Source organism: Cebidichthys violaceus, unplaced genomic scaffold (assembly GCF_023349555.1).
Source record: "Cebidichthys violaceus isolate CVI_PGR_0920_01 unplaced genomic scaffold, fCebVio1.0.p SCAF_2, whole genome shotgun sequence".
NCBI lineage: Eukaryota > Metazoa > Chordata > Actinopteri > Perciformes > Stichaeidae > Cebidichthys > Cebidichthys violaceus.
Genome location: NW_027176372.1, coordinates 9,530,236 through 9,551,606, shown reverse-complemented (window position 1 = coordinate 9,551,606; position 21,371 = coordinate 9,530,236). Strand labels below are relative to the sequence as shown.

Here is a 21,371-nt window from a genome sequence, read left to right as displayed (position 1 = left end):
TTATTTTTCCAAAATATTTTTAGAAAATTACTGGTTAAACTAATGTATATGTACTAAAGGTTAGTACATATATGCAATGATGATAATGAGTTTTAATTTTACAGCCCAAGCCTGAAGAGAAGTGCTCTATGGAAACAGTTTGTGTGCGCGCGCGCGCGCACACACACACACACACACACACACACACACACACACACACACACACACACACACACACACACACACACACACACACACACACACACACACACACACACACACACACACACACACACACACACACACACACACACACACACACACACACACACACACACACACACACACACACACACACACACACACACACACACACATTTCAGTCAAACAGTTTATTCTGCATTATGTACAGATCATCCTATTAAAACTCTTTATACAGTATGTACACATTCAAATAAATCAGTATGATACAGCGACTGCAGTGGCGACAGAAGAGTGATGAAGGTTAAAGAAAAAAGAGCCAAAGCAGCTGATCAACTTCCCTCCATTTGAATTCTCTGATGTGACACTGATCCAGGTACTGTGTAACATGTTGACCACCTTTTACGCCGAAAAGGGAACTGAATTAAACTGAAATCAAAAGTGTGGGCAAAGATCTCACCGACAGTAAAACTACCAAACACACATCCGAACATCGTCTCCATTACACCGACCAAATAAATGGGTTTGAAATGCCTCCTCCACCTGATTAAACCTACAAACACCTGCAGTACTCTTATTGCAGTAGTCATTCTGAACAGGGGGGGGAGGAGGTGGTGAAATAATAAAAAAACAAAAACAACCAGGAGTCGTGCTATTGCTTTCTGACACAGAAGCGGTCCAGGTGAGCGGTACCGATCATCGCGTCTCCCGGTAGCCGGAGTCCATCTCGGCGACGGTCAGGAACCTGAGCCTGTGGAAGGCGAGAGCCACGAGGAAGAGAGGCGATGAAGAACCAAAGCAACCATCTATCAGCTCAGAGTTCCTGCCGGTCCAGAGCAACGTGTCCCGAGTCAGAGCATCAGCGTCAGTTGTCAGGAGGGGGGGAGGACGGCGGCGACGACGACGAGGTCTCCAGCTTACGGAGGCGGCGGCGCCTCAGCTCGGCGGCGTTTGGCTCTCCGTCCTCGTCCCCCCCCGCAGCGCCCGCCACTCCTTCGTCCAGCTCTTCTTTTGGCTCCGTGTCTGAGGCGGTGGAGGCAGAGTCAGCTGGCTCATGGGAGGCTGCGGCTCCGTCCACCTGCTCAGCTGGAAATGGAAAAACTCATTTAAATCAAAATTACAATTTAGATTTTTATTAATTGAAACAGCATTTGTGATGTGAACCGTGAGTTTACTCACTGCTGGAAGAGCTGGTAGAGTCCTTCTCCTGGCTGGGGCTGTCCGCGCTGCCGTCAGCTGCAGGAGGGGAAGCGGTGTCGTTCGTCCCTCCGGCTGCTCTGGCGCCGCCCTCGGCCCTTGGTGGACTGTGGAGAACACAGCAGCAGAGGGTCAATGACGCATTACTGTAAAAGCATTAATAAGGCTGGCTGCGCTTAATGATTCGGTTCAACTAGAGGAGGCTCAGTTACGCGAGCGTGGTGACGGTGCTGAGGTAGTGGTGGATGTTGAGCATGGCGGCGTCCAGCAGTGTATGGATGTTCTGGAGACATTGGAGCCGGGCCTCGAGGCCCCGCCGACCCTCCGCCTCAAGCTCCCTCAGCTCCTCCTCGGACAGCCGGGACAGAGAGGGAGGAGGAGGAGGCATGGACGACACTGGAGGAGAGGAGGAGGGGCATTAACACAAATTTTTAAAGTTCAGTATTAATCCCATCAGGTGATGTGACCTCAAGGGCTACGGCTTGTTCATGACTGTTTGATAGACAAACTTGAAGCTTTTTGGCAGAAAACTAAAGTGTTGCACGTGTAGTGGGACTTTCACACAGAATGACCGGACAGAACGTTGCTACGGTAATGCTAAACACGTCCTTAAACAGAGACACGAAACAAAAAAGTAAGACAATGTTATCACCTCCATGACTCACCCACCTGCATTTCAAAATTTCTAAAACGCACTTCCCTGTCTCTCTTGGTATTGATTGACAATAAGAGTGTCAAGTCACCAAGCGTACATCTATTGTAGTCTCCAAGTACAGAGAGTCGGCGCTTACCGAAGGGAGGAGGGGGAGGCATGAGCCATGGCGCAGTGGGGAAGGGAGGAGGGGGGAAGGGGAAGCCTGGGATTGCTGATCCTGGAGCTGCGGCGCCTGCAGCGGCATCTGCGGTCGACGAGGCGGCCTGGCTGGAGCCTGGTGGAACAAACGCACAGTATTTTGGCTAAATGTCAAGTAATCCCAGAGAGAAAATTAAATAAATTAAAACAATACACATTAGCAAACAGCTTCAGACGATTTGGGTTGTGACTTTCTAGTCCCCTCTTTGTGCTGTGGTAAACCGTGAGTGTCGTCCTTACCGGCGGCCTGTGTGGCCTCCGTGCTGCTCTGTGGCGCTTCGCCAGCACCCGGAGCTGCAGCCGCTGCGGCCGGGGGGGGAGGCACCGCAGGGAAGGGACCCCAGAAGGGGAAGACGCCGGGGGGGAAGCCAGGTAACATGCCTGGGGCCACTGGAGAGGAAACGGAACAAAAGAGTCCAAATATGCATTTACCAGAGGACGCTTAAAAATATGATTAGTATGCTCTGCAAAGTGGTCAGCGTAATCCGACCTGTTTGTCTAATTTGTCTACAGAATTTCTTAAAAAGGTCCACAAGGAACTCAAGAGGATCTGGTGGACAGAGGCCTCTAGTTTCTAAGTGAAACATGATAAACAGGTAAATGTTCTCTCAGGTATTGGAATGTGCAGCATTGCATAATTTGTTTTAAAGTAATCAGCGCCTCTAAGAAGCAGGAGGAAAAGGGCTGTGTTCATGAGCGCTGGTTTTCGACTCTCACCGTTGGCGGGCGGGGCCGCGGGGGCGTTGGCGGGGGCTGCGGCAGCAGGGGGCGGGGCCTGGGCCGGGGCTGGAGTCTGATTGTTGTTGGACGCGCGGAGGACGTCCATGCGACAGGTCGGGCAGGTCTGCTGCCTCTGGAACCAGGAGCGTAGGCAGCTGTGGGGAGGAGAGGAGGGCAGCGATTATTCAAAGTACCGCAAGAACGAACGGCAACATTTAAACACAAATGGCTCACAGAGGTTTTGCACAGGAACAGCGTGTGCCATCAGTTACTGTAGATGCTGACCACGTCCTGACGTCTACGTTGTTTTTGTTTGTTTGCGATCCAGCATCTTTCCTGCTGACCACAGGACTTACCTGGAGTGGAAAATGTGATTACAAGGCAGTTTCTTGGCTCCGGTGACCATTTCCTCTCGACAGATGATGCAGACGTTGTCAGAGGCCTGCAGATCTTCAGGAGTAGCATCGGGGTATCTGAACACAGGCAAAGATAGGAAGGAAAAGGAAGAGCAGGAAACGGATAAGTTAGAGTTTTATTCACACTTGTACTAGATATGTAAATGTACTGTCTGCTTTTAAGGATCGTTGGCTGAAGATTACTAGAATCACTGAATACCTTCCAGACAGGAAAAAACTAAATGTGTGCATACAGCTCAATACTGAAAACATACTGATGTGCCTCAGACGACTTCTCTGGGTTTGTTAAAACTGGAGTAAGAGCTGGTCAGAGTTGTTGTGTAACAGTGTGCATCTTCTCCTGCAAACCTTTTAAAGATAGTTCTCTCATTTGCATGTGGGCTGTAGTCCATGTCATCAAATGATAATTAAAACCCAATTTGTATAAATTAATAAGAAAGAAGCGTTATTTTTTTTAATAGTTATATCAGCGCAATCAGGAAACTCTTAACATTATTGTGATGACTGTTGACTTTAGGATGAAAATGAGGTGAAGACACCCCCTCCCTCATCACAAACACATCTCCACCTCTGGTGAATAAAGCTCATAAACACCTGTCTGTCTCTAGGAAGCTTATGAAGGCAAAACTCCCGTGCTAAGTTCTTGTTAACGTTCAGACAGGAGCAATAGAAAGCATCCTGTCTGCAAACATTACAAACTATTATGGGATGTGCACGGCCCAGGACAGGAGGGCTAGAGCTAAAACCGCTCAGAACATCATTGGTACCGGTTTACCGAGCATCAGTCTATCGGTGAGAAGAGGTGCCTGCGCAGAGCTCAAAGGATATTAAAAAGTCAAGACCCACTCCAGCCACAGCCTGTTCCACCTGGCAAGAGATCAGCTTCTTTCCTCAGGCTGTGGAGGCTGTCCTCACTCTCCACATATAACGTTTTGTTTTTTACATTTTTGTTAGGTTGCAAAATGGACCTTCAAACTGCGTTTCCTTGCACCACCCTGTTGTGCAGTGACAATGAATAACCGTGTAACTCACAGTGTGTTCATGTTGCGGATGGCTCTACGAGACATTATAGCATCTGTTACTGCTTTCTTGAACTGCCTGAGAGAAAAAGAGGAAAACAGAAAACTCAAAACATGACTCAAATAAGAATTCAAAAGTGATAAAAATGCATAGACATTTGTGCTAAACTTACAGTTTGGAATTCATCATCATCATTATCATCATGAAGATTATATATCAGAGTAGTGGAATCAACAACAACAACAACATACTCAACCCTCTGACCCCCACAAACACAGAGGCACACAGCTGCTCACCTCATAGCCAGATACATGGGCCGGATGGCAAACAGGGGGAAGGTGTGGACCTTTATCATGATGGTCATGAAGGCGATGTACAGGAGCACTTTGATGAAACCTGAGATAAAAACATCAACTAATGTTCAAGTATGGCCGCCATTGTTACACACACACACCCCCACCCACACACCGTCTAGAAGAAAGATATTCCAGCGTCACATGTTGAACCACAGCTGGAGACGCACCTGTGAAGAGCTCGGTGTAGAGCATGTAGACGGCCTTGTTGTCCCAGGGATTCTCACTCTGCAGGTCGACGGTGTGCAGAAGGTACTTAATGAAGGTCGTCAGCACCATGGTCATCAGGATGGCATACTGAAAAGCAAATGTCACCATATTTTAGACCAAATACCTCGATTCATATCATGGTATAGCAATACAATATCAATGTATTGGCCAGCCCTATGTTAGGTATTTTATTCCATTTGATTTTAAATAAACCCAACAGTCCAGACATCAAACAAAATGGTCACATATGTGTCCTGCATTCAAAATTTTACTTGAGTTTAAGTATTATAATCTAGAAAATATACATTAAGTATAAAAGTACTCACTATGCAGCCAAATGGGCTCATTTAGTTGATTTTTATCTTAATATTATATTATAATATTAATTTATTACTATTGATGCAGCAACATGTATGATGCATTTTAATGTTGTAGCTGACTGCAGTAGAGCTAGCTCCCTTCATTTGTTATACCAGTGGTTGGTTTAATTTACTGAATAACAACGCATTGTATTTCATTTACTCATCATGAAGTAAAGTAAAAAGTACATTATTTCCCTCTGAAATGTAGTGGAGTAGAAAGTAGCATCAGAATTGTGCTTACATACGGTACTCGAGTAAATATACTTAGTTGCTTTCCATCACTGATGGAACACACCATGCTGTACCATAAAACGTGTTTAGCACCAGTGCCGCCAGTCTGGAGTCCTGAAGCCTTTTACAGCTGAAAAACACAGAGCTCAAATTGAGCTGAAACTACAGAATGACAAACCTCAAATCCAAAAACAAGCTGCACTGAGGCTCCTCGGGTGATGATGCTGTGACAGGCGTGATTGACAAACAGGAAGTCCAGGACAGCCAGCAGTCCCATGAGAGCTGCAGGAAATAAAGAACACCGACTAAAACACCTGTGAGGGGTCGAGGTATCTACATGCAGAAGCTCCACAGAAACGAAGAAAACAATACCTTTGTTGAGGCCCAGAATAAAAAAAAGTATGTTCAGTATTTCAAAATCTGTCTGATGGACAGGTATTATAAAATATTAATAGCTAATGGGCCTTATTCTGGAAATCAAATTGGATATAAGTCATCACTTCAAACAGTTGGCTGCTAAATTACATCTGACAAGATGACTGAATGGATTTTGTTATTATGGTCTGTTAATGTCAACCATTCTGGTGGTCTGTTGTGGGGCTCCGTTAAACTGTGGTGCACCTGGCCTTGTGTGCAAACAGCACTGATTTGCATACAGTTTCACTGAGCCAAGACTTGTTTCATGTGTAGAGTCGATACGACAGAAAGAGACGGAGAAAGAAAAAAAAAAAAAAAGATTTAAAAAAAGAAAAAGAAAAAAATAAGGCCAACACAGAAGGGGTGGGCAGAATGATTTCTGACGTGGCTGATAACCTGTACTTACACAACACTCTGAAGTGAAAGATCCAAGATATGTTTGGACTCCGTTCCATCTGAAAGACAAAAAAATAAACATTTCCTTTCTACCTTTAAACAATGTGCTATACGCGATTACAGTAGATTAAGTAAACTGTGTACTGTGTAAGATAAGAAAGTTTTTTTTTTCTCTCTCTCATCACTCACAAAGTCCACCCGGTCCTCAGCCAGCCAGTGGAAGCACTTGAGGAAGAGCAGGAGTGTGAAGAGGGCCACAAAGCGAGGGGAGAAGTCGTCTCTGAACACTGTGAAGGCCAGGCACGTCTCGGTCACAGCGTACCAGGAGCGCTCGATGAGATGCTGAAGGCCCAAAGGACAGAACGCGTGAACGTAGGCAAACACAAGACGGACGATTAGATATAACTGAGACCATGCATTGCATAATAAACTGAATGTGTGTTATGATGAGTCAAGAGAGTCATAAATATAAAAAAAACTCTACCTCCATTTCTGCAGCCCTTAGCTGTCCAAAAAAGACCTTCCTCATGAACTTTCCCAGCAGGAACACCAACACGAAGGCCTGAATGTACAACACCTGATGGCAGAAAGGGAAAAGTGGGATTTGTCACACTGTTATTGATATTTGAAAGATGGGTAAAATATCTATACAACTCACACATAAAACCCTGCCCTTACCGCCATGCTGGGACTGCTCTTGGTGAGGTAGACCACAGTCGGGTAGAACTGGTGTTTAAGGAGGTAGGCGTGTGCCACCACGGCCCCAGTCAGAGCCAGACTGGTGGCAGTCACCAAGGCTGCTCGCACCATCTTGGACTCAGCTACAGATATACTGCGCTGGGGGAAACCGGATGAAAGGGGGGAGATAAGAAGAAGAAGAAGAAAGCTGTTGCAAGTGAAAGCTGACTGTTGTAGCGGAGCAGCATGCAAATACAATGATTTCCAAAAACGAAAATGATTGGCTCCAGTGAAAGCAATGCAGTGATGTGTTTGATACCGATTGGGGGGGGGGGGGGGGGGGGGCATATTTGCACTGTTTGTGTGCACAGGGTTGTTTGAGTGGGGAGAAAATAGAGCGCTGTCCACCTGCCTGCCAGGTGAACTAAAGCATTGAGTTTGAGAACCCAAGTGTCAATCTTTACTACATATAATCTTTTAAATTCAACGATCTGATCAGCACATTTTAATGAGCTTTGACTAAAAAAAAAAAGTTTGTGTAATATTTATTCTCTTACCACTTTTATTTAAATAGAGTTAACTGATGAATGAAAGGCTGCAATCAATGCAGCATTACATGACAATACATCTCAGAGTCAGAGCTGGAGTATTAGGTGAATATTGTTAGTGTTATTCTATTAGAACAGACAACAGAACACAATGTATCATATGTCAATGCACGTACAATGTCCTAAATTAAACTGTTGCTTGCTCTGCTTCGTTTCCTCCTGCATAGATGCTAAGCAGTGCACTTATTAGCATTGTGTACACTCCCACTAATCGCAGGTACTGAATCCAATCATTCCCTCCTGTGCTGCATTTCTCACATTGAATGTAACGTTATAAACTAGCTTAACTCTTATTTCCGCTTGTTTTAAAGTAGCCTACCAACAACATGTACTTTCCTAGAGAAGAGGCAGCTCTCTTAGCCAACTTAGCTCGTTGACATTAAAGCTAACGTGGTAAAATGAAGTCTCAAAAACACGAACAAACTTGTGATAGCTTGCCAAGAAAGCGAGAAACTTATTTAAGCTAACAAGCTAGCCTAGCTACATACTTCTCAGAACGCTGAATATATATATATATATATATATATATATATATATATATATATATATATATATATATATATATATATATGTTTGCATTAGTGACGTTACTTTACTCCAGAGACTACCTAGCTACATGTCAAAGGCAGGTAACTAATTAGGTTAGTTAGCTAGTGTTAGCTAACGTTAGCTAGCTAGCAGGTAACAGCTGTCAGTGCTCTGCGGGACTCACCGACTCGATGTCTGCGGAAGACTTGCTCCTTCGTTAACTTGACGGGTGTCTCCTGGCCTACTACAATCTATATATTCTTCGCGGCTACTCCATTTCGACCGTTTCAAGGTAGTCTCTTTACAACATTTAGTATCCTCGCCCCTATCCGTCTGGCTACGTGTTTATCTTTGGCTTGCTCCTTGGGAGCCACATCACATCCGGCTGCTACGGTAATTCGACGCAAGAGCATATATCAAGTATCACCGAAACACTCCCCGTCTTCTGTCGGTTACTCGGTGAAAAGAGCAGATAGAAAGAGAAATGATCGTAAACAGTTGAGTAATCAGTGCTTGTATTTTATAGCGCTTTTCGAGTTGTATTTGTAAAAGTAAATGTTAGGTGACCTCCGACCCACCTTTACGGAGATTTACGGTAAATACCAACGTGGACCAATCGGAAGTCGTCAGGCTGGTCCTGCGTTCCATGGTTATATTACACATCACTGTACTGTAGAGGGGATTCTGCACAGGCAGACAATAATGCAAGTAGAAATATTAAGATATTATAAAATATGCAATCAGCAAATATGAGCGCAAATTACGTGGTAACCCTCTTATTCTAAAAATGCTTTTATTGAGTTTCAGAAATGAAAGTTTTGAAGTATGTAGGTCTGCGCTTCTGTCTCGGATGCTCACTACTCAAATTTCTAATCTAATTTCTGCTAGTTTAAGGTTTGGTTTGTTTGCATTTTCTATTTGGATAAGGATTACTCATTAAGACAAGTCAAATGAACAAGATCAACTCTATTTTGCTTTTCATGATTCAAATGAGTTTTCCATTTCAACCAATAAATGTTTTTTTAATGAAACATGTAATTGAATATCATAAAGGACTATCATTCTGAGCCACAGCAGATTTATTAATAGTCTGAAAGCAAACAGAAATGAGCTGTAGGCTTCATTCATTCACTAATTAAATTCACTGTTGTCCTTGTTTGCTCTGGTGCTTTTATGGTTTTGCCAGGGCAAAAATAAGACATTTTAAACTATTCAAACAAGCATAATCATAGGTAAACCAATATTCAATGGAGTAAACTCGGTGGCAGTGTTGTAAATCTATCCTCAGTATAAATAAAACATTTCCACACTGTTCACGCATGTTAAGACGTATTTTCTGTTTGTATCTTGCCAAATTTATTACTAAAATGTAGAAGAACAGACAAACAGAAAGAAAATAAACAGTCATCGTTACCAAATAACCTGTTTATTTCATCGCGCTAATGAAGTCAATTATCTATCCACATAATGCCTTGGTACCCACGTCAAAATTTAATATGCCTGCACAAAATCCACGAGTGCACAATATTGTTAATACAGTGAGTATGGAAAATACAGTCACTCTTACTCGCACTCAAGAGTACAAACAAGAATCAATAGCGATGATGTCCACTGTGTGATTATATCATAGACAACTACTTCTGCTGCAATAGATGAAACATTCACAATGTTGTTAGCTTATGGCATGTTAAACGTGTTCAGTGATTCATCTCCCATATCAAAAACTATCAGGTCGGCATACATCACCTTCGGAAAAAGGCAGTAGCTCAGTGTTCATTTTTAGCAGTGGAGACTATTTAAAAAAAAAAAAAAAAAAAAAGAAGAAAGAAAGCATCTGTTATATCTGAGCCTAATGGTAAACATCTGATGTTGAGACAACGATGTGAGAAACTGTTCGGTAAAATTCTAATTTGTCTGTTGGACATAAGGCGGAGTAGTGATACTGTTCTGCTACATTAAAAAAAAAAAAAAAACTACACATACAGAGAAATAAAAACATTTGAGAAAAACAATAAAAACTTGAAAAAGTTTGACAAGTCAAATGAGACAGCGGAGCCCTAAATGTGTGCGGGTGTTGTAGCATTGTCGAGCAGCAGTGTGTCCATGCCGTTACCGCTCTTCATTCTCCGGGCATCCGCATGCAGCGCTTCTCTGTTCCAACAACTCATTCGGGCTGTCGCTGCTGTCGAATATCCAGCCAGAGTTCAATATCCCTTCCCAAAGTTAAGTGTAAACAGTTCAGCCATTAAGACCACCTTAAATTATCAATCGCTGAGGGGGGTGGGGGGAAGGGGGTAAAGTAAAAAAAAAAAAAAAAAATAGTAGAAGGGATCTCCCAAGCTCCCACGAGTCCATCATTAGGACACAGAGGAGATCGGGTTGAGGGGCGACCCCATCTGTGTGAGCACCTTGTCCAGCCACTGGAGAGGCCCGTGCAGGTGCACCTCGATCCAGCAGGGGGTGCTGGTGACGTCCTGTCGGTGGTACTCGGCTCCCCAGCCCTGTGAGGAGGCAGAACCAATTTAACCACGACACAGATTATGGTGATGTCTGCCTCTTGTTAAAAAGAAAGGACGAGCGGTGCATAGCTGTTCGTGTATAGCAAGGCCTTACCTTGACGAAGCTCATCCTGATGGTGCACATCTTGGTGAGCTCGTACACGGCCTCAAAGCCGTGGTTGACTGACTGGGCCAGAAGCTGAGCGAACTCCTGGTTGTTGAAAATCTTGAGGCTGCATCCGCTGGGGATCTTGCACACAGTGGTCGGGTGGAAGCCGTGGTGGTAGTTGCAGTTACGACTCTGGACAAAAATGCTGGTGTCACTGAGGCACTCCGCGTACACCTCCCCTCCCACGTAGTACAAGTGCACTCCTGTGGAACAGAGATGGACAACTGACGGTCAGGACATCCGGGGGAAAAAACAACAACAAACAAACAAAAAAAAAAAACAGCCGCGCGAGAACAATAAGCGCTCACGTCTGTTAAGTCGTACCTTTGCCGATGTGCCTGCGCGTGTTCTCGATGGTGGAGTTGCGGTTGACGTTGGACAGCAGCCCAAGGCAGAATCGGTTCTTGTTGTTGGAAGGATCGGTGAAGCCGTCCACCAGCACGCTGGTCGACGAGGCGTGGTAAGCCTCGCCCACGCGGTTGTTCAGTTCATAGTAGACAATGGAGCACCAGTGGCTCGGCTCCTCGTACTCCACCGGCTGCACATCTGGAAAAGTGCACAACAGGTCAAATTAAAAAACCAAACAGGTGAGTCTTAAACGTAACCGATGACATCATTTATCTTCTAGAAGGCACAAGACGTTGATTAAGATGTATTGTGCCAAACATGGTTTTAGTGACAGAGAATGCATTTGGACAGCGTCATAAAAACTTAAATTTTTCAGTTCAAACAAAAGTGATCATAAAATCATCATCATACAGTTTACTGGTATATTAAGTCATAAAAAGCCTCGTTAAAAACCGTTGGTACAGGATTCATCAAGTGTGGTTAACAAGAGGGAAGCGGCTCGTTATCACTCATAATGGAAAGAATTTCATACAGTATAAAGATAATTATATCCCTAAACAATATTGTACAAGATTTGCAATTTGTATTTTTTTCCACTTCGACTTCTGTAGTTCATCATTTAGTTCTCTCCTCGAATACAAACTAATATAGAAACATTCAAAGAAAGGAATGATACATTATATATTTCAATATAGGTGGGTATGTGCCATCTGACATCTTAACCGGTTTGTAAATTCTAATGTAGAGAGGAAAAAAAAAAAAAGGAAATATACAATCAATGTTTGATTAGACAAATACTAAAAATTAGAGGCCTCCGATTAGGGGCAAATAAAGTGATGAGGAAATTGTTTTAGACACGAAAAATGACCAAATGTTCATCAAGACAACAGCACATGTGGCATTAAAATGTAACTCCACATTAAATTCAATGAGCCCTCTGCAGTGGTGCAGTGTGAATGCCAGCGCAGAGGAAAAGGGCAGTCCAACGAAAAAACGCGCTTTACTTTTGCAGCAATGAATTAACATGTGGGAAATGCCCAGCTTTCAGCTGCACGCGCAAATATGTCGAAACGGAGAGGAAAAGCCAAATCCTGCCTCAAGAACACTGAACTGCTGTGCAGCATCTTGGACTTCCAAAAACTGTACTTCCTGGTTGGTATTTCCTCCTTTCAGAGTTGGGTCCTCTGTATGTTTATTGTTGGAGTGCAGCTGATACCAACTCACCTCCTCTGGCCACATTGGGAAGCACCAGGCTGCTGCTGGTTTCCATGGACTGGTTCTCCTGGCCCAGCTGCTCGTCGGGGGGCATGTAGGCCGGGGGTGGGGTGTCAGCTGAGACATTAAAAGAGCAGTTAGAGGATGAGACCAGTTGTTGCTGCTGGCAAATGGACTAACACACATCTCCCGAGACTCGGGACAAGCATCCCTGGATCTGTGCCCCGGAAACGGTGTCACATTTCACAGATCCCTCACTTGCTAAGCCACATGTCCGTAACCCATTCCCAACAGAAATGCAATTTGAGCTTTCTGAGCCCACAGAAAAATAAATAAAAAAAACCCACAGAAAATGTTTGTGATTATGATGCTCAAATAACCACAAGGGCCTTTCAGCACAAATAAAATCCTAAATTGCCATTAAAAACTTTTTCTGCCCGACTGCCTGCACCCACCGGATGCGTCAGCAGATCTGGACCGGAGCAGGATAGAACACTAGTCCCCACCCACACACACGTATAATCGGAATAATCCAAAAAGGTATTTCTCCGATATATCAAGCCTATTGAACATGGCAGAGAGGAAAGTCTCGGTTAAGTGGTACATCGTCATGTATCTGTTCTGTCTCCAGTCAGTGAGTTAGAGCTCGACTTGATAGCAGTCTGGTGGACACTGCTTAGCTGGCATTTCCTTTGTTCTCATTTAGGGGTGTAGCTTGATTTGGATGAATATAATAACTTGACCTGGTTGCAGTATTGTTAAAAGCATTTCCATTGCGTAGTGATGAAGTGCATCGTGCATGGGTTTAAAGTATTGGTCGTTCTCATACTGGGGGCTTTGTAAATGATATGCATATTAAAATGGATTTACCTGGATCTCTGATAGACGTCTATTCTCAAAAATACTTTTTTTGGTTATACAACTTTACAACTTAAAACAATTTAAATCACCACAGAGACTGTTGTTGGCTACTTGACAGTACAGTAGTACCCCTTGCTCGGGTTCGGGTACATGTGTGCGTCGGGCGTACCTGGGAGCTGGAATGGACTGGAGGGCCCCGAGCTGGCGGGAGAGTTGGGATAAGTACCGCTGCTGGCTGGAGAAGAGGGATACGGAGAGTTGGGAGAGATGGGGAAAGAACCAACCCCCCCCCCTCCGCTGCTGCCACCCCCGCTGTGCGGCTGCTGGAAGGACTCTGGAAAGGTGGCGTTCAGGGGCATGTGCGGCTCGTTGTGGGTGAGGTTACGGAACTGTACCAGCAAGCTGTGCTGGGGGTTGAACTCGCTGTGCCGTGGTACCAGGACAGGAGGGAGCACTGGGGGGGGGGAATTGAAAATTAGCACAGACACAGACAGGGGAATCAAGGTATTTTATCAAAACAAGGGCATCGTTTTATTGAACTTAAATGTGTTTCCTTGTTAATAATGTATCCTTTCCATTACTTACAAGGAAATGCAAGAGAGAAAAGCCCTCGTAAGCTCTCGGAAAAGCAGCCGTGGTGCACACTCGTGTGTAACACTAGAGCTTCTACTACCTATTATTTTATCGCTTCAGCATTTGACCTATAAAATAGCAGAAAACGATGAAAGAGGCCCCTCAGAATTCCCCAAAAAGGCTTTCATTGAAATTTTTAAGCCATTTTTATCCACAGCCGATATCAGTAGCTGTTCTTTGTTTTGTTAAACAAAAACACACCAAACCTATGCCTTGAAACACTTTAATCAACAATTCGGCATTCCTCAAAAGCCGCTTTAGGCCTTGGCTAAGATATAACCACAGAGGTCATCCACATTTATTTTCATTTTTCAACTTCTTCAAGAGGATATAGGGCCTTGATTATCATCTCCTAAGTGACTTAAAGCATCATGTCTCCAAGGCTGTCCCTCTAAAGTAACCAGTAAGCCTCGCTTTAAAATGATCTGACATGCGGTCTCTCCTGACCGACATGTGATCCATCTCCTTGAACTGGTCAATGCAGAGCTGGCTATCCCAAACCAGCCCAGTGTCAGAGAGGCTGTACCCTCGGGGTTGTCTGAGCGTATATACAATGCGGTGAGAGACAGAGACACACACAGAGACAGAGAGAGACAGACAGACAGACAGACAGACAGACAGAAAAGGGGGCAGCGATGAGAAAGTGCTGGGAGTTTAGTCTGAGTGGTTCATGCATTTAGTGCGCCACTCTCTGGTGCCACACCCCATCTGGAGTGCCTAGAAGCATATAATCTAATAAGACTCCAAAAGAGCGAGCGATATTGATTTTCTGTGAAATGGATGAAGGGGGTGGGACGGACCCGTGTGATGACAGTCTCCTGACCTCTGTGGATTTGTTTACCAGCACTACAGTTTACTCAGAGCTCCACGCTGCTCTTATCGGCCTGCTATTTTACAATACAAATGAACACATCTGGTCATGACTGGGCCTTATGGAACACCCATTTCCAAAAGTGCCATTAAAATAACATATCTAGAGGTTGGTGACATAGTTGTGAGTACGAGTTAAACATTAACCTTGCAGTATTCAAAATAAAATAAAATACAATACAGGTGCGAGTACCTACCAGGACTCTCCACTCGCTTGTAGTGATAAGGGTTGATGCAGACCTCCTTCTGCTTGGAGCCAAATGGGTACTCGCACACCTCCAGGGGCTTGAGCTCGTGGTGGGACTGGAGGTCCGGCCAGCGCCACACTCTGCAGTAGATTACGTGAGGCAGACCTTTCCTGTGGGAGACCTGCAGCCGTCCGTCCAGTGATCGCGGAATGGTTACGCACTTGCTGGGCTGCCCGGGGCAGCTCAGAGCCTTCTCCAGGTCCTCCATGGCGCCCTTCTTCTTCTTCAGCTTCTTCACGAGCGCATCCACCGCCTTCTCGGCCCATTTCTCCTCCTCGTCTCCCTGCTTCCACCCAAGCAGGCGTTTCACCGCTGGGCTCGTGAAGGAGAAGAGACTGGACATGGAGGTCATGCTGGATGCTGTGGTGTGGGTGAAAGGGAGGAACCTCTGTAGTGGCTGCTCACTCCAGGGGGACCAGGGGGGAGGGGATGAGGGAGAGTAAAAGTCCCCTGCTGACAATCTCCGATCAGCGTTAGTAGTCTAAAGCAGTGTTGGAACGTGTGGTAAACCAGAAAACACTTGAGTGTGGGTGTGTGGAAGTATGAGATGAGGGGTGGGGTAGGGGAGAGGAGGCTTTAGCCTTGTCTGACCAAGGACAGGAAGTAGGGGAGGGAGGGGAGTCAGCAAGCAGGACGCAGCTGCTGCTGCTCAGGAAGGGCCCTGCAGCAAGCGGTCCAGAGCTGGGTCACCAACACTGATGGAGGGAGGGGGGGTGGGGGGTGTAGGCTGCAGGAGCGGAGATCAGGACCTCTGTCGAAGTGACACGGAGCAGCAGGTCTCACCGGTGCAAGATGACTGCTGCTCAACAACAACTCCCGGCTCCTCTCCGGAGTGACTTCTCCAGTCAGAGTTCTACTCCACCAGCCTTCTGCAAGACAGAGAGCAGAGCAGATACACGTCAGCAACACACGGCCGCTTCTTTGGTATTACGTATAAATTGATAAACAAGCAAACATTCCCAACATTTGTAAATAACAATTTTTAAATCCAATTTTGAATGAAATGAGAGTCTCAGCACAGCGTGTGACAAACAGGATGATCAAATAAACCTGTTGTCCCCTTTTTGATCACATCATTTCAATTACCATCAATACTTTCAAAAATAAATTTAGTTAAACTGCAACATACATTTGGTTTAATTTGTTTGTGAATTAAAAAGCATTGGCTCTCAAGAGGCTTGGGATGATAAAGAGAAAATGTTTAATTAATTCATAAACTGTTTCCCGTGACTATTTTCCATCATGACCCAAATCCATATTTTTGGTCAGCTAATTTTGTGCATATACTAGTCAAGTTAGTAAGATTATGATTCAAGCGTGGGCTGAAAAAAATAACATTTTATTTTCACCCAGAAAGAGCGAGGATACCAGCAGAGAATGTGTGCAGCAAAAATCTGGGTCTAGCTCTATTAATCAATTAATTAATACAGCTGTTTTTCACAAAGCTGTTGTGAAGAAAAGGGCACCACACAGTAAAATAAAATGAAAACTCAATTGGTGCCAAATAAATAAATGAATAAAGCTCCTTTTATTCAATATACTTTGATATCATCGTTTCTCATTGTACAACCATGAGTCACAAAAAACGCAACACTGAATCACCACCTCTAAAATGAATGTATTATTGCTTCAGGGCGTCCAATGATTCCCCCAACAAACTACTGTTTCCACCCACTAATGCAGAGATACGGACCGTCTCAAACATGATGCACAGCTACGCTAAGGACATGCCGTGATATCCGACACTTCTGCCCATATTATCACGCAGCCCCGGCGAGCAGACAGTCAAACACATGTAGCCTGCAGCAGCTGTTTGGGGGCTTGTGAGACAGAGAGGATGTGACCACAAAGAGCTGCTTCCTCCCTCATCCCATCTCTGCTCCGATCCCTCCCTTCCAGCACACAGCTGTCCGACAGCACTGCGCCCACTTCCACTACTCATTGTTCTGCATGCACTTGAAAGCGGAGGGAAACCTCCTGAAGTGGAACATGTAGGCATACACAAAAATGACCAGCCTGCAACTTTTTTTTCTTTTTTTTCTGACATTCACCAGACTATGTTCCAGCAGCTGTTTCCACAGAGGCTGATCAGTCGGAGATCTGGATGCAGCCTCGTTTAGACCGGATCAGCAATGATTCATCAGCTCATTGTCAGAGAGCGAGCAAAGCCAAACGATAGATTTCAACACAAGGACGTGTCCGGTCTTCCTGAAACGAGCAGGAACGCATGTTTGACGAACACGTCGTAGGTAGAACTTGCCTGAATAGAAAGCTGTTAACAGCCAATCTGCATCTGAATGAATTAACCGTTGAGATAAAAGCTGATCATCTCTAAACACTGATCACAGTTCACACTGATTGCTCTTTGTGTTTTCACCATTAAAGACATCAAAAGGCTAAAAATCAAAATCAATCTCGACTGAACATACTTTCACAAAGCCACATTTAAAAAAAAAAAAGGGGCTGTGGGAAGAGAACACAAGTCCCTGATTTACTGATCATCGCCTAAATTAAATGTAATTAAAGATGGTTTGTGGTCTCTTACAAAAATCATCAGTGGATCCCGGAATGTAGATATGTGATAAAAATGTACAACAAAGAGTATGACCAAAATCTTTTTCCATGCACTATGTTTGATTATTAAGTTTAAAATGTCAAGGAACAGAATACATTCAACTGGAGATAATATGGTATGTATACCATGGGATATAATTCACACTGAGAATCAATACACATATAAAGCCCTTTCGAAAAGCCCAAACCACTGGATACACATTGGAAAAGAAGCCAACTGGAAGTGGTAAACATATATCGGGCCTGCATAACGTTAGTTTATCCTAGCCTAGTCTGAAGTAAACTAAGAAGCAAGGCCGTCATTCTAACATCTTAACAAAATCTACAAAAAAAAACTCAACAGTACTTTGCCTTACTGTGTGCGATCTGCCTGAAACGCCTGACAAGTAACGTTATGAAGTACAGCGTACAGACAATATGAAGAACGGTCTGGTGAGTAGTAACGTTACGCACCCCCACCCAGAGACAGAGAGAAAGATACACAGATATAATGTAACATTAACCGTACACGAGTCCTCAGACAGCAGTAACAGAGCTTTAAGAGCCGCTCTACGTTGATTTAACTGTGCCGTCATAATATACAAGACATTATTTCAGCGGCATTAGCTAAACCCTGGTATGTAGCAAGCTAATGTAACGTCAAGTAACCTCGAGAATGTGCTAACTAGCTTAGCTAACGTGAACATAACACAACTTGTTTAGCTATCTTAAACTTCGTCAAACACATAACAACTATCGCAAATTAGTTGAAGATTTTCACGTCTCAGGGCGTTGTTTCGTCTTTATAACGTGACTTTAACAACCATCGTATTCTACCTCTTAACGGTTAGCCAACGTTACTTCACCCTTCCTCCTCTTCCTCCATTCCAGAAACTTTTTGAACTTCTCACCACTGCGGCTAAGCTAGCTGTTAGCCCAGCGTACCCTGCTGATTGATGTACGTTAGCTCACTGGAGTTCACGTCCACTCTTTATATGGAACAATTAAATACTCGCTGAGTCACATACCTCTTGGTAATGCACACAGGCTATGGCTAGTGAGTTTTGGTGTTGCTCTTAGGCTGTAGTTCCTACTCTTACAGATTTTCTCCCGTTTTCCACTGTTTCTTCCCTCCGCCTCTCCGTGCCATGTCCTCCAGATCCTGGACACAAGTAGACTGGGGAGGAGCAGTGCATATCACTCCGCTTCCCTGACAAACTAGTGCTCGCTTTGGCGTTACAGCTGAAGATAATTCGGTTTCGTATTGCCTAAAAAGTACTACCATGACATACCATACAACAACTCTATCGTATATATATTTCTTACAAAAGCAGTCCATTCAATTTCTAACCTTTCCAAACATCAGTTCGATTTCCTCGCGCAGAGATAAGGGAATATTCAGAGTGAACAAACTTTGTAACACCTTTGAAAGTTATGTAGATTATTACGGTCATTGACGCCAAACACAACATCAGCAGCTTCACCTGAAACAAATCACGCATCAGTACTGGTCTTTTAAAACGCGTGTGATGTGTCCGTGTGTAAAGTTGTAATTCTTACGGCGGTCGTGCTGCGGCTCTGGAACGTCTCACAAGTTGCTGGCTCCACTCAGTCTGGAGCACTGCGGTTTGTTGTGTATGGTCGTCCTTTGTAGTCACTTGTTCCGAGCTTCAACACTCCCCCGCGTTATCAACCTATTTAACTTTAATTACTCATACTAATAATTACTATTCCACACGCGCATTTCCGCAGACGGACCGCTACTCTCTCTTATCTCTGGCAGGAGAGTGTTGGGAGTGCGGACTCTCCATTCAGTCGTGAAAATCTAAATGAGTTGCGGCGTCCGTGTTTAACCGCTAGTGGGCGACGTACACCCAGCTCTGGGCTGTTAAAGGTACACCGTCAGACATCCCAATTATACTGGCACAGTTACAATAATTCAGTGTGGCTTTGTGGCACAAGGCAGTCCTGTGCCAAAGCACACTGACTGTAATCCTGCGGGCTTATTGTTGGAATGCTGATTCAGCATTCCAAGTATTGTTCTTCGAATCTTTATTCTTCTTCTTATATTTCTTCCGTCCCACTTTTTTTGAAACTCTTCTTCAGTTTTTAAGCTACAGAAACCGTTCAACTATTGTAATGTTCAGCTCGTTCAGCTCATGTGTGCTATGTCTCTTCATATTTCTAATCTTTAAACTTTTTGAATTATTAAGCTTTTTGCAACTTATTTTTTGAATGGGATGTCTATGGAGAAACTTTTCAAATCCTCTTAAACTTGTTCAACTTTCAAATCCTTCGACTTCCTCATACTTTCAGCTACAGACACCATTTAAACTTCCAAACGTTGAGAAAACCCTGATCAATGATTGTATGTTATAATCATTCTGATATCTTATACACTTTTTGAACTGTAGCAATTTTGCTTTTATGTTTTTTTCAGCCCTTTTCTGACTTTATAATGGGTGTGTATTGCGCAGCTTAGAGTGCGTGATGTCACCGCCAGAGTGAAGAGGAGCTTGAAATTCTTGTGAAAAAAATATTTGTCTTTTGCGACTGACTCCTCAATTTTCACTCTTCATGCCGCAGAGTTTAGGGGTTAGGGTTAGGGTTGGGTTAGGGTTAGGTTTGGGTGGAAACGTAGCCTCCTCGTGGAGGTCACGGGGGGCACGGGCACAAGGGGAACATGCATCTCGAGGGATTTTGTAGTTCTGTAGGTTTTTTGTTTAAAAAAGTCCCCCTATGGTAAACAGCCCTCCAAAAGAAGGTTAAAAAAACAAAATTTAGAAATAAAAATATAAAAAACAATAAAATAATCTAAAAATTAAAAGGAGGGGCAAAGGTTTAAAAACAGCATCAGAGCAGACGCAAGACGGACAGCGGGAGCGAAGGCTTAAAAGGAACCACTAGCTCTCCAGGATTCGTCCCCCGATGAAGGTTCCCATAAAAGTCGTGAATATATATATATATATATATATATATATATATATATATATATATATATGTATATGTGTATATTATATATATAATATATACATATATATAATATATATATATGTAATATATATACATATATACATATATATTCTATATATATAGAATATATATATAAATGATATATATAATATATATAAATAATTTATATGTATATTTATATAATATATATATATATATATGTATATATATATATATGTATATATGTATATATATATGTATAAATAATACATATATATATATATATATTATATATATATAATTTATAGAGTTTAAGACTCTGGTGCTGGCCTACAGGGCAGTGAAAGGAACAGCTCCTTCGTATCTCCAGGCCACGGTCAAGCCCTACACCCCCGCCCGACCACTTCGCTCTGCTGCCTCGGGGCGATTGGTTGCCCCGTCGCTTAGAGGTCCTGGCGGCCGATCGACCCGGTCACGGCTGTTTTCTGTCCTGGCCCCACAAAATATATAATATATATATGTATGTATATATATATACATATATTATATATATACATATATAATATATATATGTATGTGTGTATATATAATATATATATATATATATATATATATATATATATATATAAATATATATAAATAATGCGACGTCTTCGGGCAGTAGAAGCCACACTGTCAAAATTTCTTGCGAAATTTTCTAGTATAACTTTATTCTAATGATTCTGGGACTGAAGTGGTTGAACCTCTCATCTCACGCATGCAGAGATGTAACATTTGTGACTAACAGGCTGACTTCCATTCAATTAAATCAAGGTAATATGCTTCCTGCCTTGACACCCGTAGTTGACAGTGAAA

At 43.5% G+C, this 21,371-nt stretch overlaps 2 protein-coding genes across 6 annotated transcripts; both read right to left on the bottom strand.

The window, feature by feature from the left end:
- Window positions 1-356: 356 nt before the first annotated feature.
- Window positions 357-8,545, bottom strand: syvn1 (synovial apoptosis inhibitor 1, synoviolin). 2 transcript variants are annotated; one of them, XM_068714272.1, is made up of 16 exons: window positions 8,354-8,545; window positions 7,034-7,192; window positions 6,840-6,932; window positions 6,545-6,697; window positions 6,366-6,414; window positions 5,721-5,824; window positions 4,910-5,036; window positions 4,683-4,782; window positions 4,399-4,464; window positions 3,307-3,423; window positions 2,948-3,105; window positions 2,471-2,620; window positions 2,169-2,306; window positions 1,590-1,773; window positions 1,360-1,484; window positions 357-1,266 (listed from the first exon to the last, which is right to left on the bottom strand). In XM_068714272.1, the coding sequence occupies exons 2-16, from the start codon at window positions 7,163-7,165 to the stop codon at window positions 1,046-1,048; spliced, it is 1,917 nt and encodes a 638-aa protein (XP_068570373.1). In that variant the 5' UTR covers window positions 7,166-7,192; window positions 8,354-8,545; the 3' UTR covers window positions 357-1,045. The 2 variants fall into 2 exon arrangements, with proteins under 2 accessions (XP_068570373.1, XP_068570372.1); XM_068714271.1 differs by having other exon boundaries at window positions 7,034-7,187.
- A 1,034-nt stretch (window positions 8,546-9,579) lies between these two features.
- smad5 (SMAD family member 5) lies at window positions 9,580-19,367 on the bottom strand. Of its 4 annotated transcripts, none has more exons than XM_068714268.1 (7): window positions 19,125-19,367; window positions 14,961-15,880; window positions 13,430-13,714; window positions 12,409-12,516; window positions 11,161-11,382; window positions 10,783-11,039; window positions 9,580-10,670 (listed from the first exon to the last, which is right to left on the bottom strand). In XM_068714268.1, the coding sequence occupies exons 2-7, from the start codon at window positions 15,361-15,363 to the stop codon at window positions 10,527-10,529; spliced, it is 1,419 nt and encodes a 472-aa protein (XP_068570369.1). In that variant the 5' UTR covers window positions 15,364-15,880; window positions 19,125-19,367; the 3' UTR covers window positions 9,580-10,526. The 4 variants fall into 4 exon arrangements, with proteins under 4 accessions (XP_068570369.1, XP_068570370.1, XP_068570368.1 ...); XM_068714269.1 differs by lacking the exon at window positions 19,125-19,367 and adding an exon at window positions 18,665-18,728; XM_068714267.1 differs by lacking the exon at window positions 19,125-19,367 and adding an exon at window positions 18,593-18,723.
- Between the last annotated feature and the right edge of the window lie 2,004 nt (window positions 19,368-21,371).